General features: G+C 41.4%; 2 protein-coding genes across 5 annotated transcripts in view; one reads left to right on the forward strand and one right to left on the reverse strand.

Annotated features, from left to right (window-relative positions):
* Positions 1 to 10486, forward strand: part of il1rapl1a (interleukin 1 receptor accessory protein-like 1a) — a 160009-nt gene extending 149523 nt beyond the window's left edge. Inside the window, exons 8-12 of one of the 4 annotated variants that reach the window (XM_034885376.1) lie at positions 1248 to 1393; positions 3490 to 3633; positions 5435 to 5605; positions 7636 to 7680; positions 8273 to 10486. In XM_034885376.1, coding sequence (XP_034741267.1) covers positions 1248 to 1393; positions 3490 to 3633; positions 5435 to 5605; positions 7636 to 7680; positions 8273 to 8994 — 1228 coding nt within the window. In that variant the 3' untranslated portion in view covers positions 8995 to 10486. Of the gene's footprint in view, positions 1 to 1247; positions 1394 to 3486; positions 3634 to 5434; positions 5606 to 7635; positions 7681 to 8272 lie in introns of all 4 variants that reach the window. The other 3 variants (XM_034885375.1, XM_034885378.1, XM_034885377.1) reach the window with 3 other exon arrangements.
* Positions 10487 to 18561: 8075 nt separating this feature from the next.
* Positions 18562 to 20251, reverse strand: nr0b1 (nuclear receptor subfamily 0, group B, member 1). The gene is made up of 2 exons (XM_034885379.1): positions 19436 to 20251; positions 18562 to 19045 (listed from the first exon to the last, which is right to left on the reverse strand). The coding sequence occupies exons 1-2, from the start codon at positions 20073 to 20075 to the stop codon at positions 18804 to 18806; spliced, it is 882 nt and encodes a 293-aa protein (XP_034741270.1). The 5' UTR covers positions 20076 to 20251; the 3' UTR covers positions 18562 to 18803.
* Positions 20252 to 25000: the final 4749 nt, after the last annotated feature.

Here is a 25000-nt window from a genome sequence, read left to right on the forward strand (position 1 = left end):
GAAAAAGGCTGCAATGAAACAAAGAGTGAAAAATTTAAAGGGGTCTGAATACTTTCCGTACCCACTGTATATAGTGTGATAATGTGAAACTGGAGGCTTCAAAGTAGCCACCGCTCCCTGGAGAGACATGAATTATTCCCGTGCTTATATTCTCCCTCGCCGAAAACCCCCCAACCCAATTGCACAAAAAAACTCAGCTTAAACTACAAATATCATCAGCACTTCCTCAGCCTCTTTACGCAAAGCCCATGATACACTTTCAATTACTGATGCCAAATCTCCCCAACAAGCTGTCCTTATGTGCAGTTTATTGGCTAGTAGGCGAGAGAGAAGAGAGAAGCTTGAGAGTCATTATCCCCTTACACACTCAAGCACACACACACTCTCTCTACCTCTCTCATGCACACACACACACACACACACACACACACACACACACACACACACACACACACACACACACTCACTTTCCTCATCCCACTCCTACTTCTCAACACAGCCGTTAACACACACAGTAGATGATTCATTCTTACAAACATACACACACACACACACACACACACCCACACACACACACACACACATAAAAACAGATCTCTTTCTCATTTGCACTCGTTTCCTCCAAAGTGTAATTTTTGCTGAGGGTGCTGCAAAGTGGGCTAAGTAGTGTGTCTGAGGTATGAGGGAGCATTATCTTCCTATTCTCTCCTTCATCAGGCTCAACCAGCCCAGCGGGGGACACTCATTTACTTTATGGAATATTACTTTCTCTCCTTCTCTCCGTTACCATGGCAGCCGCTATAAAAAGATTTTCTTCTGATCGCCATTATTTGATTTCACCCCCCGCACACTCCGAGGAAGAACCCTTATTGATTTTCTCATTTCTCCTATGTTTTGAGTGCAGAGAAAAGAAATGAACATACCTTGAAGTACTTACAGTAATACAAGAGGGACGTCATCGAGATACAGTTGTACTGAAACAAGCTGCTCACAGGCATTTTATGGCTAAACCATTGGGAGTTGTAACGTAATGTGTTCTGTATGTGCTGTACTCTGGACCACAACTCCTAAAGCCCTATCACATAAACGCTGCTTGCCATCACATTCACTTGCACTAATTACACGTTCTTGTACATTAGCAGTGATAAGAGGTACAACCAGTAAAAAGCCACGTCTCATATACTATTTCCCAAACTAGTGCTGCAGAGAAGCATTGCTGAGTAAGTTTTTGTTTGTTTGTCTTGCAGGATTGTCAAGGAGCATCTTGGGGAGCAGGAAGTGGCCATTTCCCTGACTATTGACTCCCTGGAGGAGGAGGACCTGGGAAATTATTCCTGTTATGTGGAAAATGGTAATGGCCGTCGCCATGCTACCATCCAACTCTTTAGGCAGGGTAAGGGCTTTTTGAAGTTTCCCCCTGAAGCCGTGAGGATTGTAAACCCCTTAACATGCAGTTTTTGTATTTCCCTGTAAGTGGTTTTAAGGTTGGAAAATGCATCTTATTCCACACTGTCTGACACAATCACACATATTCTGTATCAGCTTGTTCCAACTATTATTAAAGCCATATCAATAGAAATATTCTAGATGTTTTGTACATGTCATTTTATACACATTTTCCCGAATGTCAGTCAGACATATTTGGTATCTAGGATCTAAACTGGCACTTCAAAATAAAATTCTGTGTATTGTGATCAGTTAGACTCACTCTTTTAAAACAATTTCCTTTTGTTTAGCCTTTCTGTTACATTTTTTTATTTTCCTATTCCATTCACGCGTGTGTTAACAATCTGTGCTTATGCTCCATGTGGTTGTGTCATTCCTCTCTAAATGTGCTCCAGCAGCTGTGTAACTATTTTGGCTCTGTAGCATGACTTGTCTGAAGCTCTTTTCATGCACTGGTTGTCACCCTGTAAGAAGAGGTAATTTGATGGCTGTTTAAACAGCAAATTGGTCCTTAGCTTTTCCCAACAGGCCAATGAGTTCAGCATACAATTGCAAGTCTTTATCTGTCTCCCTGCTTTAATCTCTGTCTCTGTGACTGTCTTTTTTAGATGGCCCAATTCCTTTTGAGTGGTCTTTTTAGTCTCAAGACAGCTTCATTTAACTTTCTTTCGTTCTTTCTTTCTTTCTTTCTTTCTTTCTTTCTTTATTTCTTTCTCTCGACACGTTTTTCTGATGTTTATTTAATGTTTTCGCTCCCATAATGCATCACTTATAAACCCTGCAGCACGTATGTGATGTTTCTGTGCAGGCTGCCTTTCATTCCCTTAGAAGAAGGAGAGAAATTGAAAGAGACAGTTCAAAATTTGTAACACTGCTCTTTTTCTGAGTATTAGTTATGATCAAAAACATCAAAGGTAATGCGCCTACTTATACAGAAAATCTGTCTTTATACTACTTTTTCATTTGGAGAAAGACCCTTATTTGCTTTCTCTCCAAGAGTTAGGGTCGGTTATGGCAGATGTTTAGCCTAGCTTAGCATAAAGACTGAAACAGTAACTTACATCTCGGGTCCCAGCTGAGATTCCAGATCTCATTGCGCCCGGTCGTCAATAAATAGTCCGGCACATAACCCCACATAAAACCCCATTGTGTCATTATTACACTTTGTTTTTTTGACAGTATTATTTAGTCTCATTTTAAGCCTTAACTTAAACCTGTTATTTGTTATTTGGCTATTTTAGTTATTTAGTTAACTGTCACTTACTTGTGGGAAAGACAATTAAGGAAAAAAAGCTTGCATATAAAGTGGGAATATCTCATGCCACTGAAAGAAGTGTAGAGGTATTTGCAGTGTACATATCTGTGAGGCAATGTGTTTGCTATGGCAGATATTCAGTGCTCCAGTCCACAGTGACAGAGGTGTAAGGTAGAACCTGTTCCGGCTAAGCCAACCAGGTAAATGCTGCTTTCATACACAACATAACTCATCCATTCCTAAGCTAGCTCTCTGGGGAGATGTAGAGGAGATAATAGAGAAGAAAAATGAGTGGAGAGACAAAGGGAAAGAAAAGAGGGGGTAGGAAAAGCGCGAGTGAGAGAAGATGGATGATGGAGAGGAGAGATGAGTAGACTGACTCCTCTTTGAAAATGCCTTCATCCAACTATGTACGACAGCCACAGTGCAGAGCTGTGTCATTGCTATGCTCCTCCAAACAAATGAGACCGTCATTCCCTTTATTTTCTGTGTCTCCCTGCGCTGTGCCCTCTCGGTTTTCCCAAAGTCATTATGAGCCTTGTGTCTCTTCCCCCTGAAGATTGATGCTGCTTCGCTCTGAAAATGCTGATGATTGTCCAGCCTTCCAGCAAATGTAAATGTGTCCAATTAAGTGCCTCATACTTTAACTTTACCAGGAAAATGAAGATGGAGAAAGACAACCTGCTGCAGAAAAAGGGTCAATAGCTTATTTTGTGTATTCATAAGATATAATATTAATATATATTTATAATAACTGTGTTTTCTGGTCTGTGTGTCATCCTCAGCAGAGCTCATGTACACTGTAGAGCTGGCAGGAGGGCTGGGGGCAATCTTGCTGCTGCTCATCTTCCTCATCTCTCTCTACAAATGCTACAAGATAGAGCTGATGCTTTTCTATAGGAGGCAATTTGGCAGTGAGGACGTGGATGGAGGTAAAGACAACACAAACCATCACAAACACTCTCTGTTGCTGTCTGAAGAACTCCAACTTGTTCTCACTTTTTTCACCAGGCCTTTCTCATCCAAAATAAAATGTCAAGCGAGCATAGATGACTGTGTATGTGCCTGTGTTGGTTTGTTTTTATGAATGTGAATATGTTCAGTTTATATACCCATGTGCATGTGGTTGTTCTGACCCTCTATCAATAACAGACTCCCTGGTAGATACAAACATCTTCATCTATCTCATTGACAGCAGCCCATTTCCTCTCTCTCTCTCTCTCTCTCTCTCTCTCTCTCTCTCTCTCTCTCTCTCTCTCTCTCTCTCTCTCTCTCTCTCTCTCTCTCTCTCTCTCTCTCTCTCAACTTTTGGTGTTGAGGTGAACGTTATTGTGTGTGTGCATTGCTGCAATGGCTGCAGTGCATAGGGAAGAGAGGAGACAGTTTTTCAATTTGTTGCCCATTTAAAAAGAGATCAGTCTCAATATGTCATGGAGTGATGCCCACCCTCTGCTGTCGAAGGCAACATAGCAGGACATGAGGGCCGGGCAGGCTCAAAGCTCCTTCCCTGAGTAACATACAAGGAGGCCCATAGGGAGGTCTCAAACTGCCTGAATTTCAAGTCAAACTTTTCTCCACAGTTAACTTTTGCTTAAGTTAACAATTCTTCTGTTCTCTTTTTGCTTTGTATTTTGACTCTTTCGGCTTTCATATCAAAAATTCTGGAAAGACTGAACTCATTTTTGAATCATTGGATTGTTTCTACTGAAGCATGAATTATCTATCACACAATATTTTGTTGACTCAAAACTTCCAGTCATACCGTCAGGGACCCACGGATACTAGCTGTTTTTGATTTTCCAAGTTTGCTAGGTGGTTAATTTGAGGTCTGTTGCTAATTTGAAAGCGTTGTTTGATATTTGGATCCTATCAAGTGCAGCCCTGGTCTTTCCAGTGAGATTCAAAGCCAAGTACGCTCCTCAAAGAGTTTGTGAAAAAGCCCCTCTTCCCCATTTGACTGGCCTACAATCCTGCTTCTACAGAGCATAACGACTAGGACTCGCTGAACATGTCACCAGTAGTGCTTTTTTCCTGTCGTCTATTTTCTGCCTTTTTAGTTCTTCCCACTGTCTTCTGGGAAATTTCAAGTTGGGGAACAGGTCTTGATTAGGGTGTTTTTGTACCTACCCCAATTTATTGTTTCAATTAAGGATGCTTAAGCATGGTTTGGGTAATAATTTTTCCTGTTTCAACATCAACAAAGGGAGATTCAGGAAGAAAAGGTCAACTGGAACTTGATGAACCGGAACATCCACTACGAGCCGAGCCTTATCACCTAACATCAGTGACCAACTTTACTAATACTCTCGTGGCTGAATGTTTTAGTGTTTTGAATAAAAATGAACTTTGTGGTTGATTGAGAACAAACACTATAATCAGTGTGTCTTGAATGAATGTTTTGTGAAAGTTTTAGAGTAAAAAGGTGTAAAGTCAGCCTTTAGACTGCATATATTAACAGTAATTCAGCACATCAGTGTAAACAATGACCATTTTTAAGAGTCATTTTTATTCTACATCATTATAAATACTGACATCTGCATTGGTTTGGTTTTATCAAATATGGGTGTAATGTTTAAGTTGTCTACATATTTTTGCCCATCTAGTATAAGTCTATGTGCAATTTTTATTGTGCCACGAGGACTCTTAGGATATTGTGTATTTTGAGCTGGATATCCATGCATTTGTTGCACCTTATTCATGTGCCGCTCCCTGCTGTTTCTCACTGTGTTTCAGAAAACAAAGATTATGATGCATACCTGTCCTACACAAAAGTGGACCCTGACCAGTGGAGTCAGGAGACCAGGGAGGAGGAACGCTTTGCCCTAGAGATCCTTCCTGATGTCCTGGAGAAACATTACGGCTACAAACTCTTCATCCCAGATCGAGACCTCATTCCAACAGGAAGTAAGCACGGGGACTGTCTATGTATACATGCTTGCACACATGTTCATGTATTGTATTATAATAACTATAAGGCTAGGAGAATAGTCAGCTGACTTAAGGTTGTAACGATTGTTGCGAATGTTAAAGCGACATGCCTGAGATGACGAGCAACTGAGAACGTTATTGGTTTGAGCTGAGATGCCCAGTCGGGCTGCTGTGGAAGCTGTGCCACTAACGAAAGAATGGCTGGAATAGTATCCTTAAATATGCCAGAAATGGGGAGGACTCTGCGAAAATGCATGTGAAAACAGAATCTGTCCCTGTTTTGGTGAGAAACAGTGGGTCTTGAGGGAAAGCTTTGGCGGCCCATTTGAAACTGATGTTTTGGGTCGGTGCCTTGTATGGGCTGAGATAGGAGTCCAGACAGAAAATGTAGATAAAATTACAGATAGCCATGAAGTCAAGAGAGGGAAAGGGCAGCTGGTATATGGTATGATATGTCTGGAAACAATTCTAGTCTGTTAAAGAGAGTAAATCAAGCACTGCTGTTAAGGATGGCTTCTTTCCGGATATTCAAAATGTTTTGGAGGTAGTTGAAACTGTGGAGTTAGTTGAATATTGAGCCTGAAAACGGTGGGACTGGTGTGGGACGAATGTTGAATTCTGGGGACAAGAGTCTGTATTTCGAAACGAAACGAGTAGCAGGACAATACATTTGAGGAGCTGTTGTGGGGAGCTGCACCGAGAATTAACAGGTGTTTGGCAGATATTAATGTAAATCTTCACATGAACAGCGATGGTTGGATAATGAGATCTTTCCACAACTACTGTGTTATGGGAATGGAAGAGTATGGACTCCCTTAGACCATCAGTGTCCCCAAAGATGGCATCTATAATAATGGGGTAGAGCTCATGAAGCGCAGACGAAGGAGAGAGTGGACTGAAGGTTGTGGCAGATACCGGAAGTGACTGGAATAAAATGGCTGGAGGAGAATTGCTTTCAAACAGATCATTGCCGGAATCTGACAGATTGCTCTGCCGTTTGAGATCCATGCTGAGTTGATTCTTTGGTGTAATCAATGGTAGCATTAGTCTAACTTTTTAGATTTGATTAAGCAGAAGCAAGATGAAGCACGGTGAGAAACAGGACAGGATGGGTTAACCAGTTGTACAGTAAGAAGAATTGACCGGTGTTGAGTGGTGTGGTTGAAGCATGGGCCTGCTCCTGCGCCCAAGTTAACTAATTAACTTCAATCATTTTAAAAATGTGTTTGTTGTGTGTAGTTTGTCTTCAGTTTTGTTTTTCACTGTCACTGTCTCTTGTTTCAATGTTTTGTGCTGTTTGGGCCGATTCAAGCAGAGTACATTCACACTCACACATGCGAGGATGATTGTTCCAAATTTTCAAATAATTGAAAAAGGAAAAGGCAACATTTAGTCAAATACTATCGCCAAGAACCTATTGTTTTTTATTGTCTAAAAAAAGACCATATTATTTCACAATGGCTGTTCTTATATTATGTACAGACATGGAAATATGGTTTAGTGTATACCAGGAGCGGATATATTGAACAAATTTAGCATTCTCCCTGGTTTTCACCCATGCATTAATACATATCCAAAGATTCTGTTTGAAAAAATTCTCTTGCGTGCTATCTGCTTAGTAGTTCGTCCGTGCCAGTGGTACACAGTGTGCTCTAGTTAGTAGTATTTCTGTGTGTTTTTAATTTAGGTTTCATGCGGAACAGATAAAACGCAAACACGTCCTAGTTGGTCCAGATAGAATTAAACATCAGTGGGAAATGTGTGAAGGCTCTGAGCCCTGCCGGCTCTTTCCTTTAATCAAAAGAAAATTGCCGCCAGCATCAGTGCCAAGCAAAAATCATTGTTGATGAATGTCCAATCAGGGAAACATGATATGTGATTAATCATATGTGAAATAGAAAGATGAGGGAGGGAAGATGCGGCCACTTTTACAACTATGTTGAGCATGTTTCTGTGTCTGTACTGTGTTCTGCCTGTGACCTAAATGTTAAAATGTTTATGTTTAGGTCTCACCAATGAGCATTACCAGGATGAAACACGACTCTTTGGAGGTACTCGTCCTCAGTCTTTTCCTCTTGTATCAGCTGCTGTCATTTACCTGCTCCTAGGAAGTTTCAAATAGACGCTGAGAGTGGCACTGTTGTGTGATCTGAAACACCAGGCCCAATTCAGTAGCAGTCACTCAGACTATAGACTATGCTGCTTTATCAATCATTGCCCCCATCTAGAGCCATTTAGTTGTCTGTGGGTCTCCCCTTCAGAGTATTGATTACAGCGCATATAATAATAATTTACATTTTTACACTGCATCAGAACAAAAGGCACATGTTCAACTGTACAAAGACCACATTTTTTATACATGTTATTTACACACATACAGTCCATTTGTCTTTCACTTCCCACTATAAATTGCAGACTGTTTTTTTAGATCAAATACTGGAAGTGGACAGCAAAATAACCACCTGTCACTGTCTTGAGTTTTGTGTCTGATGCTGTATGTTCATCCATCATTGTTAAGTGTTGTGCCCTTGTCCTCATTAAATCATATATTTGGATCAAAATATGCCGAATGTGCATTACTCAACTATTTTTCTGCTTTCATGTATGTGTGTTCTTTCCTTTTTTACCTCTTGTTTCCTACAGCCTACATAGAGGACGTGGCACGTTGTGTGGACCAGAGCAAGCGCCTCATTATAGTTATGACACCCAACTACGTGGTGCGGCGAGGCTGGAGCATCTTTGAGCTGGAGACACGGCTGCGCAACATGCTGGTAACTGGTGAGATCAAAGTCATCCTGATTGAGTGTGCCGAGTTGCGCGGCATCATGAACTACCAGGAGGTGGAGGCCCTCAAGCATACCATTAAAACCCTTACTGTCATCAAGTGGCGTGGCCCAAAGAGCAACAAGCTCAACTCCAAGTTCTGGAAGCAGCTGCAGTACGAGATGCCGTTCAGGCGCACAGAGCCCATGCTCACCCACGAGCCGGCGCTGGACGTCAGCGAGCAGGGCCCCTTCGGAGAGCTGCAGACCGTCTCTGCCATCTCCATGGCAGCAGCCACCTCGACCGCCATGGCAACCGCCCACCCCGAGCTGCGCTCCTCTTTCCACAACACCTACCACACCACCATGAGGCAGAAACACTACTACCGCAGCTACGAGTATGACTTACCCCCAGGAGGGACCCTGCCGCCTCTCTCCTCTCTGGGGAACCAGCACACCTACTGCAACATCCCACTGACACTGCTGAACGGACAGAGGCCTCCTGGGAAGAGCCGAGAGCACAGCCTGGAGGAAGCACACGCTAACAATGCCATGCTCCCTTTGCTACCAAGAGAAACCAGCATCTCCAGCGTCATCTGGTAATGATGAACAGGCTCAGCATCGGCTGCAGGAGGATCAGAGCCAGACATGGGTGGGCTCAGACCGGTAGCTTTTAGGAACACAGTTCATGGTCATGAGTTCAGCAAAAAGTGTTTTGGATCTATTTCATTCCAACTGTTGTTAACTGGCAGCAAGTGATGGAGATACAGCAGGATTTTGGACACAGTTTTTCCAAGTGGACAGCAGAGGATGTTTTCTATGTGGAACTACAGGAGATATAATAAAAACACTGTTTCATCTACTAGTGCGATACAGACTTGCAAGAAGTACACATTACAGAACCAACACACTATGGCAATTGCGGCCACACTCACACTCGCATACACACACAAATGTGCATACATACAAACAAAAGGAAAACAGGGTCTTGTACATATATTTCAATTTATTTGTAGCATCAGTGTTTTCCTGTTTTGTTCTTTTGTTTGTTTTCTTCAATCATGTTTGTTGCCTTCTCTACTACAGGACTTTGCTTTAACTTGTTATACAGAGTTGTATATTTTTTAATTTCACTTTTTAGTACGATTGTTTTTATTCTTATTTTAATGTGCTTGTTTGGAAAGCCAGTATGTCATGTACCTGCACTCTCGTGTTTTGTTTTGTTTGTTTTTAAATCTTTGTGTAGTTTAAAAAAACATTTTTTAACACTTTTGGAATTGCCTGGACATTTCAGGAGCTTCAAGGAGCTGAAACTTCTTTTCGTTTACCTGTAAAAGGTGTATCTAGTTTAAACAAAAACTCTCTTTTAAAAAATCATAGAATATGCAAAAAGAAGGAGGAACTGGCAAAAAATATACCTTTCCGTGGGACTGAAAAGGAGGAGCAATTGGGGGGCAGTGCTAGTCCTCTCCAATCAGATAGACCGATGGACTGGCAGGTCTCTCTCTTAAGCTTCATATTTTCTATTGAAACCAACAGCCTTGCTGTTTTAGAGTGATAGTGAAATGCCTCACCTTAAAAGGAAATCTGTAGATTATTTTAAAAAGAATTCTATTTTTATAACAGAAAAGAGTTTGCTTGAGAAGTCTTACTTATTTGCATTTCATCTACCATAGAAAGGGGATTTGTGTATAAGTGTTATGCTGGTTTTGTACACTTGCAATGTGGTTCCTGGTTTGTTAAGAGGTTACGGTGGCTTCTGAATTCCACATGAAAAAAATATGTCCTCTACTGTTCTTAATTCAAAATTAAGCATTTTCAATGTTTTGGTTTATAAAACATATTATTATTCCCATCCTGATAATTACGTTGGTTCATTTGGATAGTTCATGTTTAAGGAAAGAAAACATTTGTGTTTTGAAAGACTTTTTAAATATATTTGAAGGTGTGATTTTTTGAGTATGCATAGCAAATAGATATGTATTCTATATATAATATAGATATTTATATAAATATATAAACACGATTTTCACTTGGAAAGAAATGTCTATCTTTATAGAAACACAATCATAATCAGTTGCCGTTACTTTCTCACTGCACATTAAAAACATTGATTTCCTTTTGATGTTTTTCTTTTTTGTCTAACTTTGACCATTTGTTGACAGTAAGTCATGACTGCCTTATGTACTGATTACACTCCTAAAAATCCACATTAATAGCCATTAGGAAGGATATTGTTATGTCAAATGTGACCTGGAGGAATGATTACAACAAGCAAATAGGGTTTTGATGTTTATATGAGCACCTATTATTTTAAGACAGATTTGGAGTAAGTTTAATTCAAAACCCATGAACAAACCTCTACAGGGGAATTGTGAAATGTGCTTTGCAAACACTGAATCATGAGAGATTTACTGTACAAAAAAAGGAAGAGCTAGTGTCCAGTTGTATGCTTGTGGTGCTGTCTCGCAGTGATTTTCACATTACATAATATAAAATTAACAAACTATTATTTACAGAAGAATACCAATGCAGACTGCATAGAAGAAAGGTCAACAATTAGACAGCATGCAATGACAGAGGTCATAATGAAAATCTCAGTTTAAAATGGGCTGCTATGGGGGTCTCTTAAGCCTCATAGTCATAACACTCACTATATGATTTTTTGTGGGTGTTAAAATTATATAGGGAGAGTGTGACTTTCCCTGGTTTGACACTGGCTGGAACTTTTGTTGCATGGTATTCAACCTCTATCTCTATCCCCATGTTTACTGTCCAGCTCTCCTGTCAAATGAGGCAGAAATGCCAAAGATGAAGCTTTTAAAGGAGTACAGATAAAAGAAACATGTGAGCTTAAAGCCAAGGAGTCTTATTTCATGCTTGTCTTTTTTTTGGCAACCTAAACACAATGTTGGTGCAGTGCTGCCAAATAGTGCCATCTTCTGGGGATTCATACTTCCTGCAAGGGGTGTTTGGGATTTAACACTGGTAAACATAGAAACAGTAATCAGATTTACTGATTATCTGTCAATCCCTAAAGAGAACAGAGAAAAGGAGAAACTGGGGCAACGAAGAAAAGACAGGGATGAAGTTAAACTGAGAGGAAGGGAGAAAGTGAGCGAAAGACTGAGTGAAGAGTCACCATAAAATACAAGCTATGGATATTGTTGTTGGTGTCAGGGTGCACAAAAGCAGCTGTAAAGCTCAGATGGTTACGGACTGTGAACACAAATAAAAAAGCAGGTATAACTGTATCAATAAAAACACAAATGAACAACCATTGGAATTCCCTTAGGCCTAATAAAGATGCCAACAGTTGGAGGTGTGCGCACATGCAAGCACACACAACACGTTGTCCAGCACAAGTAGAGCTGGTGATGCGGGTTGGAAGCCTCCTGCCAGACAGCTGGAGTTTTTATTAGCAGACACAGGATTAATCGACTTTTTACAACTCAGAGCTATTAAGGGCTTAATTGGAGAGAAAATCGACCCCATCAAGAGGGAACATGGAGGAGATAGACAGAAGTAAGCAGGGATGGAAGAACAAATAACATCTGACAAAGTGTTTATTTGGGTAGCTGTACTTTTAGAAGGTATTTTTAGAAATCTGTCATTTTAATTTTACATAAGTAGTTTTTATCTCAGTGATTGTACTACTTGGGATATAAGAAAGGAGCAAATCAGCAGCTGCAGCAGAGAAAAAGCTGCCTGTGTCTCTGGCGTCCACACGCTGCTCTGGCGTTTCAGAGCCCTTAAAATCCTGTTTCAGTTTGAAAATTCAGGTAGAGAAGAGGAATTCGGACACATCTGTCAGAAATCTGACTTTAATCTCAGAACTCAATGCATTTTTTTCACATGTGGCATTAATCCACCTCAGTAGGGGTTGCGCCTTTGGAGACCTTTGGAAGCGATGATGACATACTCACTTTCTGATTGGGTCTTATCAATTGAAATAAAATGGATAGAAAGGTCGCATTCAAATCAATTTAGCAGAGTGGTCAGAGCGGACCTATCATTGCAATGGCAACGTATAAACCGACTTAGGAAAAGTCCCCGAGGTGAGGTTTTGCAGCAACGGACAAACGAGCAGTGGAGTCGTAACATTACAAGGCGAGGCCTTGCAGCCTGAATAGTCAAATCCAGGCGTTTCGAGCTTGTTGTCGATGCTATCAGCTGTTGTGCAGTTAAAATCTTAATTTTACTAGCCTATGCTACTGCTGCCCACATGCAAGTTATTTAGAAGCAAGCAAAAATTCCTGTGTTTAGCGACATTATATCCTTCCACAATGCGCAATCCCAGTGTAGGCCTACGTTAATGAACTGTGATTTACTTTTTTCAATCTCGTAGTATGGACGGAGATCGGTATAGGCTACTTGTAATGAGGACATAAGTGTTTTCCCTTTTAGAAAACGTAGTAGTGTGGATGAGAGACCTTTAACTTCAGTTGCGGTTGCGGATAGTTTTTCAGCAACAACAAAATAATGTTGGGACAGAGAAGCTGAGTGCACTTGCCATTCCTGAGAATAAACGCAGAGAAGTCGAACCCGGAGCAGATTGTGGAGGATTTGATTTGGTGCCCATGACACGCAGAATGCTGCTCAGACAGGTAAGTACAACGTGTGTGCGTGTGCGTGTGCGTGTGCGTGTGTGTGTGTGTGTTTGTGTGTGTGTGCCGAAGCTATCTTTGCTTTAGTTAGTGTGTGTGTGTTTGCCACAGTATCCTAGCTCTTTTTATGAATTGCTTGTCTGTTTCTGTGTTATTGTCTGAGTTTTGACCTCTTTGAATATAAGGCTTATTAATTCTATAAGAGTACACTGAGGAAGGCAGTTGTCTAATTGATCATTTATAGCCTAATCATTGTTTTGGAGATGTGTGTTTGTGCATGTGTGGACATGTGTACGTTGATGTGTTAATGGACTTTATTTTATATTCTAATTGTGGTATTTAAAAGGTTCATCAAATATCCTTATCATCGTACATTTTTGTTATTACAAGTAAACTCAAAAGTACGTATTAACTGACCTAGCCTACTATCTAAGTACTTCTTTAAGACTTTAAAGTAACAGTAGCCTACTTTTACTTGAATCAAATAGTCTAGGAGCCTTTCCATTTCTGTAAATAAGCATATCTTCAGAGCAAAGTCCACAGTGGTATGTGCCAGGGTGGCGCTTGTGTTTGTTTGTGCTTCTGTGTCAGTGTTGTCTTTTCCTGCAAAGCCGTGTCAGCCCACCGGGAGGTGTGTGAGAGTTATCAGTGGTGGTCTTGCATAAACGCCCTGGTGGTATCTCGTGTTCTCGGGTTATTATTTGGTCCGCACGATTAATCGTTATAAATTCGCGATCTCAAGAATTTTGGACATTTTTATTTTTGGGGAAAAAAAAGTAATTACTTTGATTCTCATCTTATTTTAGGAGTCGACTGCATCACAAACACTACTTTCTTCTGTGATTTAAACATAGAATGTGTAAAATAGGTTTTAAAGTGCTCCAAGCGCTGCAGTGCTCTCCCTTCTCTTCATTGAATCCTCTGTGTTTGTACCAAAAGAAATTTGTTTGGTACTGCCAATTTGTTGTTATTTTGTCATGGTTAACGTGCACAATAAACATTACACTTTGTAATCGTGGCAGAGAATCGTGCTAAAATAATTGTTATTTATATTTTTTCCCAAATCATGCAGGCCTAGTTATTGTCTTGAACTTCTTCCTTCCAGTGTCATTTAGTTTTGATTGTGGACAGGTTATTCTGTGCCTCATATAAACAGAACGGCGGCAAAGCCATTGCTGCTTTGAGGCACAGTTGAAGACCTTGCTCCTAACACTTGTGTTGTCCTTCCAGGTCAATAATGGAAACTTATTTGACCTTTTGTCCCTTTTTCAGACTTTTTTTTTCTCACTAACACCACCTTACTACCACTAGTTTTGCAGTACTTTTCAGAAGTCATGGTCAATAACCATTATTTATATAGAATTATACCTAGTATTTGAGGTGAGAAATTATGAATTTTAACTAATAGTTAGATCAGAGGAACGTACAGATGAGTTTCTTCAGGACTGAAAGTGATCAATTGTATTTGCAAAGAGTGTTGTAAGATCTCCATTCCATTTTTGTGGTAATTTGGTTAGAAAGAAACCCATATATCAGATACAGACATTCTTTAAAGAGGTCAAATTTGACCCGAGGACAACAGGAGGGTTAACCATACAGACCCAGATAGACCCACAGACAGACAGACCCACAGACAGACAGACACAGACACTATAAATGCATTTCCTCTTCCTCAGCCAGGCAGAAGCTTTTTGTACCACTTCTTTGGCTTTTGCATTATCTGGTTCTGAAGAACTACCAGCTGGGACCTCAAGTTGCTTTCAGTCCTCTGCCACTCCTGCTATTTTTCCTGTTGTGTCAGCTTCAGGCTTTCTGTGGCTTGAAGGACGGATGATTTTTAAGGGCCTGCTTCTCTCCCTTCGTCTGCTTTGAAATCGACTTTCAGGTCTTCATTAATGAAGGTCTGCAGGTCCAGACCTTTTGGGTCTTTTTCCAGCTGGGATTTCAGACGCTCTGTTTCCCCTGGTGGGGAGTGGACACGTTCAGCCGGAGCCTCATCAGGCTGGGTTCTATGGGAACCTATCTCCTTTGCCTCCTTCTCCTGTTCTCGGAGAGCTTCCTCTATCTTGCTCAATTTATCCTTCACCTCCTGAGCTTGAGCCCTTTCCATCTCCAGAAAGTTCTCAAACTCCAGATGATGATTTCAGATGATCTGTTTCCCTGGGTTGGGATGGGACACCTTCAGCCAGCTGAGTCACACATCTCACTCTGCATCAGCTCTTTCTCATGCCCCCAAATGCTGCCCTCTCTCTTTGTTGGAGCTGATCGAGGAGACTGGCCAGCAAGTCCTCTCGGATGATCAGGTGAACTCTCCCGTCAGATTCACATTAGGTGAGCGTTTCCTCGCTGTCCTTCAGCTAACATCATACTTGTTCTTCAAGTGAACTGAGATAGAAATTGTTTGAATATCTGTGGAGTTGAATTCTATTTTTTCAAGTGTTTTTTGTTGTTGTTTTTTCTCCTGTTGCAATGTGCAACTTTTGGATTGGCACAGTCAAATGACTCTCTGATAATAACTGCTGTCTGAGTGAATCTGTGTTAAACTAAAGTAGGGTCCTAGTATTCAGTGTGTTAACAACTTGTATTCTTGTGTTTTCAATCCAAAGGGTTATTGATTCTATTCCATTCTATCTTTGATTCTATTGTTGCTATGAGACACCAGTTTGTTTGTTTGAATATACAGTATGAAAGTAATTTCTTATTGCTAAAATATGGCAGAACACTTTACAAAATATGGAAAGGAAAAAGATGAGCAGTACACAAGTATGCACCAGCTGGTATGTCATTTTCTCTAACTCCATTCACCATGTGCGCTCAAAAAGTAACTAAATTAGATACTCAGTTACAAATTATAAAAGTAATTAAAGCTGCATGCAGCATTGGACAGGCCCTTGCTAATGTGCGTGCATCGGGGTTACTGGCGGACGCCGTTACTTGCTACCGCGCAATTGTGCGGCTCTCAGACACTGCAAATTGTCACCAATGAAGATAGAACTCCCTGAGTTCGATTATACTCACATAAGACTCTACGTCATACAGTTCATTATCTGTGAAAGGGGGAGTGGCTGATTAATAGGGGGTGGGTCAAACATCACCAATAAAAAAGGAAGTCTCTGCTGAGTTCAATCTCACCTTACAAGACTGTACCTTAAACGGTTAAAATGTGATGTGGCCTTAAGTGGACAAGGTTAAAGTATTGGGGGCGGCTCAGTATCCCATGTAGATCACACATAAGTTTCATGTAAATCGGATGATGTTTGTCAAATAAGGCTGATTTCCTGTTGCCAGTTGGTGGCGCTGTCTCCAAAACTCCATATTGGCCTGTAGATGTCCTCAGGCCTGGACTCTTGGTGATTGTGGGAAATTTCAACCAGATATGACAATGTACACTGTAGTTTCAGCTACTTTCTCATTCACCGCTAAACACTTAAAATGGCCGTCATACCATGCCCACACCGTTTGACAAAACGTTTTTCTTTTAATAACTTTTCATCATTGCGGTCTTTAGATGAGACTGACTGAATTTGACGTTGATCCGATGAAATCTCTAGGAGAAGTTCGTTAAAGTACGACATGTGGAAATGGTCCACATAACTAATTTTGAACTTTCAATAAAAATTCAAACTTGATGCAACCGCCAATTTTGGTGAGTTTATTAATATGTTGGGCCTCTAAAAAAGCAATTAATTTGCCGGAAGAATAATAATTCCTTCAGTTCCAATAGGGTCTTCACCGAGCTTTGCTCGAGCCTTAATAAAGCCACAAGCTGCGATTCTAAGCTCAACCCTGGATTTGTGTCATTCCACGTCCAGTTATTGTGCGTTTTAAGCAACCCCTAGTGGTCAATTTGAATGAGACTTGCAGTGTATGTGTCATTCTATGTATCCTTATGTAGACATTTCCTGGAGGTTTTGTGTTGATTGGACAAATGTTTAGTCTTTTATAGCCGGATTTGCGCTACATCACCTGCAGTTTTCAATTTTAATGAAACTTTTAGGGCATGGTTCAGGTACTTATGAGGACATATCCTGAGAGATTTGTGATTATTGGAGAATGAGTAAGTGATTTATAGAAAAATGTGTGCAATGCCACTCCTCTATCTTGCACTTGTAGCTATAGTTGAGATATGGACATACACTACGGTGTAGGAGATCTCAAAAATGTTTTCAAAAAATTAAAAATGGCAGCTTTTCTAGGCGGACCTTAATGATCCTGGAGGCTTTTCAGAGTTTGCATTTTGAAGCCTCAATTACAGCGCCACCATGTGGCCGATTTGGGTTCATGTTTCTTTAGAAGCACATGCACACCATTTCCAGTTATTCCCCGAGTTTCATGTCTCTAGCTCATTCCTACACCGCTTTGTGGTTTGAACCCTAGAAATGGGCTACTGGAAAATGTATCTATATACATATTTTTTTGTAACTAACAAACAGCCGATGCTCTAACAGATAAGGCTGCCTTTTGAGTTCATAATACATGTGAAGTGAGGGTTAATGGAAAGATCCCTGACAAGCTTTACTCAATAAGATCTATAGAACACCTCCATCAGACATATGAATGCGGCTGGTGATCCTTTTTGATCCCATTAGTCCGTTTCACTCTGCATCACAGTGCGGTTCAATAAGGTTGTTGATTGCTGAAACTTCTACTTTGTGACTTGTGATTATTACTTCTACCGCCCTTCACTCTCAGCCTCCTCTACACACACACACCCAGTCAGTTAGTTGCACAGCTACTGATGGCAATGCTCCCTGTTTTAAAGTCTACTCAGGAACAGGAGGTCATTCAACGGTTCTGATTTATACAAGATGTAGCCATCTTTGTCCATATCTTTCTTACTCATTTTCACTCCTTTCCTTTTATTTGGGTTAGGGTATAATCCAAAATTTAGCATAGCAGGACACGTCTAAATGTAAAATAGTAACCTTCTGGACAATTATTTTGTGGGATTATTTTGAATGGGCTAATACATGAAATCGTTTCCTCAATTTGGCACAGTGTTTCATTACTTTGAATTGTATAGAATGTGTTGCCAATAGCAATTTAATCTGTCTTTACGTTTGTTTTCAGTCTCCAGATGTTTTTTTTATGGCAAATCAGTCTTCCATCCTGCCTCTGTACTTTCTGCCAGGGGCATTTGTCTGCATCCAGAAAAATGGGACATTGCAATGGCCAGAGCTGGAGAGAGAGTTGAAACATTACCAGAGGCACTTTTACCTCTGTGTGTTGGTGTATGGGAGGTTAATGCATCTGCATATGCTCCGTGTGTTATGCTGTTGCACTCTGGTGGTCTAACATGGCATTTCACCAGTATTTTGAAGTCACAGTGCCACTATTAAACTCTCCCCCTCACCTGCTGTACTGGACAGTATGCAGCCGGTGTGAGGAATTGAACTATATAGGACTGATTTCACACTTGCCGCAGTGAAAAGTGTGTCAGTGATGACATAGCTGATATCACACAAGGACAGAAAAAAAGTTCTGAGTATTTTTTTATTATAGAAAAATAGTTTGTATAAAAACAAATAAGTTATTAATTCCAGCAGCTGCTTTGTATTTTTCCTAACATCTCTTGCCTTCAACACTCTTCCTTTCTCTCATGCAGACACACACACACACACACACACACACACACACACTCTGACTGTGTTGGTCAATTCATAGTCCTTGAAGAACAGTAATTGTAAATTCAGTCCCTACTATCCTCTCTTCATCTGCCCTAACCTCTTACCCAGTACGAGCTTTGGAGCCATTCAGTCCATCTGGCAGCGGAATGTGCTGAATTCACCCCAGTCCACCATGGACCTACTTCCCGTAGAACATCTCCATAAGTACCTCCTCTATGCTGACGGTCCCTATTACGGGTCTGAAGAAGAGTTGCGCAACCACCGGCGGGCTGATGGCCCTCAGCATGGACAGAGCTATGAGCAGTTTGGCGAACCGCGTCGTTTCCTCGCGATGGATCAGCCTGACGTGCTCGTTCAGAGCCTGGTGCGCCTCCCGGCGCAGAGACTGGATGTAGTGGAGACAGCGCAAACCCTCCACATCTGGGGAAAGAATGATAGCAGTTGGAAAGTATGACATGGATAAGAGGATGCGAGTGAGAGGAGTAGAAAGCAAAGTTAAGTATGTTTACGATACATGCTGTAAATACGAGAGTAACACGTGTTACCCACATTCCTCAAAATGGCTTGCCTTGATTATTTAAGTAATTGCACCTCCAATAATTTATTTTTTCTGTTAGAAAACCTGGGTGTATATCCATTAAGCTAAATTCTTATCTTCTATAGTATATTTTATTTGCAAGTAAACGGATAGGTCTATATTAAAAATAATAGACCAAATAAAAGACTATCATTAAGCGTATAATAAACCCAGCATGAGAGGAGCTCTGACAATATGAGTTAAATAACTTTGATGCGCAGGTATTTACCTACCTGGGTTGAAAAGCACAGCTCCTTTCAGATACGCATACTCCTTTGTACTGATATCTACACTCCAGCACTTCTTCAGGAAGGCTTTGATAGCTTCGATATCCACGACAGAGACCCCGGCCAGCCCCCTGCTCTGGCCGGCCAACACTTCGCTCTGCCTGTCCGGTAAACCCGTGAGGATGCGCTGCAGCATGCTGGGCTCCACGGTCTCCGTGGTCTCAAAGTCCACCCGGTCTTGCGCGAGTCCCAGCACGAGCAGTTGCGCCCAGCCGCTCCGGATCAACATCAGCTGGTCGTCCTCAGGCAGCTCACTAAAACAGGGGACGTTTTTCACGAACCGCAGCGTCTTCACCAGAACCGCCGAGGCGGCTTTGCACGTCACCTGCGGAGAGCGGAGGATGCCTCTGCGCCGCGTCGAGCCGCAGGAACAAGCCTGCTGCCGGAGCTCCTGCAGCGAGGCTGGGGCGGCAGTGGACGAGGTCTTATGGAGCAAGTGTTGCAATGTTGGTTGTTGGGGATGTTGGTGTTGATGTTGCTGCTCCTCGGCGGTCGCAAGGCTGTCACTCTTCAAAATGCTGTAGAGGATGCTGTTGTTGTTTCGACCAGTTGCACCCCGACAGCGGCAGCCCTCCAGCGTGGCCATGGCCGCTCTACATGGGCCAGAGTCCCCCTGTCTCTTTGAAGCGCCGGGGGTCAGTGGCAGAGGTAGCGCTGTTTTCTTAGCCTCTGATAGCCCCGAGGGAAGGGCAGCTCGTTTATATTAGCTCCCGTCTGTCCCTGCGCTCGTTCTGTCAGTCTGCATTCTCCGCCTCCCAAGACTCAGGCAACCTCTCTCTCTCTCTCTCTCTCTCTTTCTCTCTCTCTCTCTCTCTCTCACAAAAACAAATAAACATACAGTTGCTTTTCAGGGCTATGCATATTCGAGACCGAGCAATATAAAAAGGATATTTTTGCAAGAAACCACCAGACAATAATCAAAAGCACTTTTTTCTTCTCATATGTAAAAGGTTAAGAAAAGGCTAATGATAAAATAACAAAAGGAGAATGATGGCACAATGTGTCACACAACATAAAAGGTTACAAATAAAAAGCAGTAGGCCTGGTAAATGAAACAGATTGTGTTATTAACTGTGAGAAAATGAGGGAAAAGGCATAGAGGGACATAAGGAATCCAAGCCCAGTTCTATTCTCAGCACTACCTTGACTCTCTGGCAATGCTGTTTATCAGGCAGCAGCCGGTAAAAAATATAGGCCAGCGACGGATCTGAAGGCTTAATTATTTTAGGGACAATTTATATGATTTTCTATGAGAAAGAAGTAGGAAGAACTGAGCTGTGAAGGCCAGCCTCCAACCTTGACTCGGACACACTGATATTGATTTAACCGTGAAAACAGGAGCTGGTGAGTTATGATGTCATGACTCAATGCTCTCCTTGCCTTGTCACTGAAGGAGGATGGGGGGAGGAGGGGTGGGGTGGAGGTGGTTTGTAGGAAGGGAGTAGTGGAGGTCAAGTGAATAAGAGACTGAGAAAGACAGGTTTGGATAAAGCAGATGAATTAGAGGTTTATCTTAATTGCTCATAGGAGGGTTGCAGGTTAGGGTTGGCTAACTGATAGAGAGGGGGGAGGGGGGCTTCCCTCAGAGGTGATTACAGAGGAGTTTGACCAGAAAAATAATAAGCAAAGAAGGGGGAACTGTGTGGGAATGATGTAAAAGTTCTGAGTGGGGGGGAGGGGGGATAGCAGCTTTATGTAGTGCAGTTCCATGCTGCCTTTATGGGAACGGGACATCAGAGTATCAAGTTACAGTGAGGAAAATAAGTATTTGAACACCCTGCTATTTTGCAAGTTCTCCGACTTAGAAATCATGGAGGGGTCTGAAATTGTCATCTTATGTGCATGTCCACTGTGACAGACATAATCTAAAAGAAAAATCCAGAAATAACAATGTATGATTTTTTAACTATTTGTTTGTATGATACAGCTGCAAATAAGTATTTGAACACCTGTCTATCAGCTACAATTCTGACCCTCAAAGACCTATTAGTCTGCATTCAAAATGTCCACCTCCACTCCATTTATTATCCTAAATTAGATGCACCTGTTTAAGGTCGTTGGGTGCATAAAGACACCTGTCCACCCCATACAATCAGTAAGAATTCAACTACCAACATGGCCAAGACCAAAGAGCTGTCCAAAGACACTAGTGACAAAGTTGTACATCTCCTCAAGGCTGGAAAGGGCTACGGGGAAATTGCCAAGAAGCTTGGTGAAAAAAGGTCCACTGTTGGAGCAATCATTAGAAAATGGAAGAAGCTAAACAGTCACTAAACTTTCAATCTCCCTCGGACTGGGGCTCCATGCAAGATCTCACCTTGTGGGGTCTCAATGATTCTAAGAAAGGTGAGAATTCAGCCCAGAACGGGAGGAGCTGGTCAATAACCTGAAAAGAGCTGAGACCACCGTTTCCAAGGTTACTGTTGGTAATACACTAAGACGTCATGGTTTATAATCATGCATGGCACGGAAGGTTCCCCTGCTTAAACCAGCACATTTCAAGGCCCGCCTTAAGTTTGCCAATGACCATTTGGATGATCCAGAGGAGTCATGGGAGAAAGTCATGTGGTCAGATGAGACCAAAATAGAACTATTTGGTCATAATTCCACTAACCGTGTTTGGAGGAAGAAGAATAATGAGTACCACCCCAACAACACAATCCCTACTGTGAAGCATTGGGGGGGTGGCATCATGCTTTGGGGGTGTCTTTTCTGCACATAGGACAGGGTGACTGAACTGTATAAAGGAAAGGAGGACCGGGCTATGTATTGTGAGATTTTGGGGAACAACCTCCTTCCCTCAGTTAGAGCATTGAAGATGGGTCGAGGCTGGGTCTTCCAACATGACAATGACCCAAAGCACATAGGCAGGATAACCAAGGAGTGGCTCTGGAAGAAGCATATCAACGTTGTGGCGTGGCCTGGCCAGTCTCCAGACCTAAACCCAATAGAGAGTCTTTGGAGGGAGTTCAAACTCCGTTTTTCTCAGCGACAGCCCAGAAACCTGACTGATCTAGAGAAGATCTGTGTGGAGGAGTGGGCCAAAATCCCTTCTGCAGTGTGTGCAAACCTGGTGAAAAACTACAGGAAACGTTTGACCTCTGGAACTGCAAACAAAGGCTTCTGTACCAAATATTAACATTGATTTTCATAACATTGAGTTCAAATACTTATTTGGAGCTGTATCATACAAATAAATAGTTAAAAAATCAGACATTGTGACATCTGGATTTTTTAAATTAGATTATGTCTCTCACAGTGGACATGCACCTACGATGACAATTTCAGACCCCTCCATGATTTCTAAGTGGGAGAACTTGCAATAGAGCAGGGTGTTCAAATACTTATTTTCCTCCCTGTATATAAACTCTGTACTACAGCGTTATCGGTCATCATTTATCTTTAAGGAGTCTATGAGCATAGCTATCGAACATTTTTCATTCAATGAAATGTTTTTTTGATGATTTTTATAACAATAGTAAAAACAATAATAGGTCTAACAACAATAATAGTTATAACAATAATAGGGCCTAATATTCAGGGCAATAAGCCTATATCCTATTAGATGGGGGCGCGGTAAGGGACCTGGATAATGGATAAGAGGCGCAGGTCCAAAAAAGGTGAGAACCACTCAGTAGCACACAAGGGACAAAGGTCTTCAAGAAGGTTGTCTTTGGTGTGGACTGGAGAGCAAGGATGACAGTGAGTGCATAGCCACATTCATGAAATCAGTCAGTAGGGCCTCAGCGTCCCTTGTTCTTTTGCGTCGAAGGACACGCTTATGAATGGAGGCAGGATGAAAAACTTTTGAAGTAGTGCAAGAACATTGCTCAGAGGCCGAATGTCTTTATTGATTTAGCTGAGAGAGAAAACAGAGATTTTTCACATGTTTATATCAAGGACACCGTGGAATAAACAGCCTTCACCCAGCCTGTCTCTTCAGCTCAAGGCCCAGCCAGCGCAGGTTATAAAAATCGTTCCGTCTCAAGGAGAGATTACATTATGTTGTGTTGCAAAAGCACAGATTTGAAAATGCAGCTACAGTGCTTTGTTGCTCTTTGTCGTGCTCTCAGGTCCTCTTTTTCTTCCTTCATTTATTTGTCAAATTTGTGTAAGATGTACCTTTAGTAGATTCTCCATCCTCCTTCAGACAGAACAAGAAAAATGTTCTAAACACATTTTTTTTATATTTAACCACACCACCCCTCAACTCAAATGTGCAGCCACATATTTTTCAGACCAACTGAATTTTTATTTAAAATTAAGTGCAGATCCAAAAGTGTCCAAAGCTAACAAATAACATTTTGGGGGAAAGCGTTTAAAATGATGACTTTAGGAATATTGACATTTAAAGAATGGACTCTTGGGTTTTAATATCTCATACTGGGTGTATTATAATTACAGTCATAAACTTGTTTTCATGCAGCAACGTTCAAATCAAAGTTACAGAGAGGATTTTTTTTTCATACTGAAAGCCACTTGTGGTTGTTATTATTCCTGGTTGATTTGGCATCACCTATGGTTACTGTGGCAACATCAAGTACAGTTTAATATTACAACAAACAACTACAAACTCACCGAGCAGCTAGTTATTCAAAACAGAAGGGCAACTGGTGTGTCTGTTTCCAGCGCAAACAATTTCTTATTTTGTAACATCTAAATCTTTTTTTTTAACAGGCCTTTTAAACAACACCATTTCCCATGATCCCGAGAGCCTTGCGGGGTAGACGAGTCACAGGGTCGTGGTCAGTTCAGACATGTCACATGTAAAGAAGCACAGCTGAAAAAGCATCAGAGACTATAACTTTACAAGAGATTTGGTGAATTTTATGGATTAAGTCACGATTTCATATGCGTTCAAATCTGTTTTGTCAAAATTACAACGGTTTTGAATTCTAATAATAAGTGATGTAGGGGATGACAATTAGTTTTTGACAATATGAAAAGTAGGCCCACTTTTAACATCAAAAACATGTATTGTATACTGGACTGATCTGCAAAAACATCTAACTTTCTAGAAGCTGTATTATCAAATAAAGCACTGTAGCCATACACATTTGTGTATCTGTGGTCTGCACTTCTGCTGTGCTGTGACACCCCGACAGTCTGAGTCAGACGGCATCAGCCATGCCGCAGCTTTGTGTCTAGTGCTGAAATTTAGAGCAAGGTCAGGACCAAAGAAGCTATCTGCTCAGACATAGGGCATGGGAAAGTTAGAACAGAGGACACGCAGGGATCGCGGTGGAAAGGAAAGACCTTAAAGAACCATGAAAAGTAAATTCCTTAAGGTTTTCGTTGTGTGGATTTTCATATGTAGGCTTTGTAAAAACGTTGCTTAATTACCAATTCCCCTTTTTAAAAGACAATTGTCATGATAATAGTCTGAACATCCACTAGTGTTTCTTAAAACCTCTCAACTTGATTGACTAATTAAAGGAAATTCTTTTGCAACTTTTTATAATTACCTCTACAGCAAATACTTTCTCTTTCTCAACATGTGCGGATTGCTCA

The sequence above is a fragment of the Etheostoma cragini genome, chromosome 11, assembly GCF_013103735.1.
Source record: "Etheostoma cragini isolate CJK2018 chromosome 11, CSU_Ecrag_1.0, whole genome shotgun sequence".
NCBI lineage: Eukaryota > Metazoa > Chordata > Actinopteri > Perciformes > Percidae > Etheostoma > Etheostoma cragini.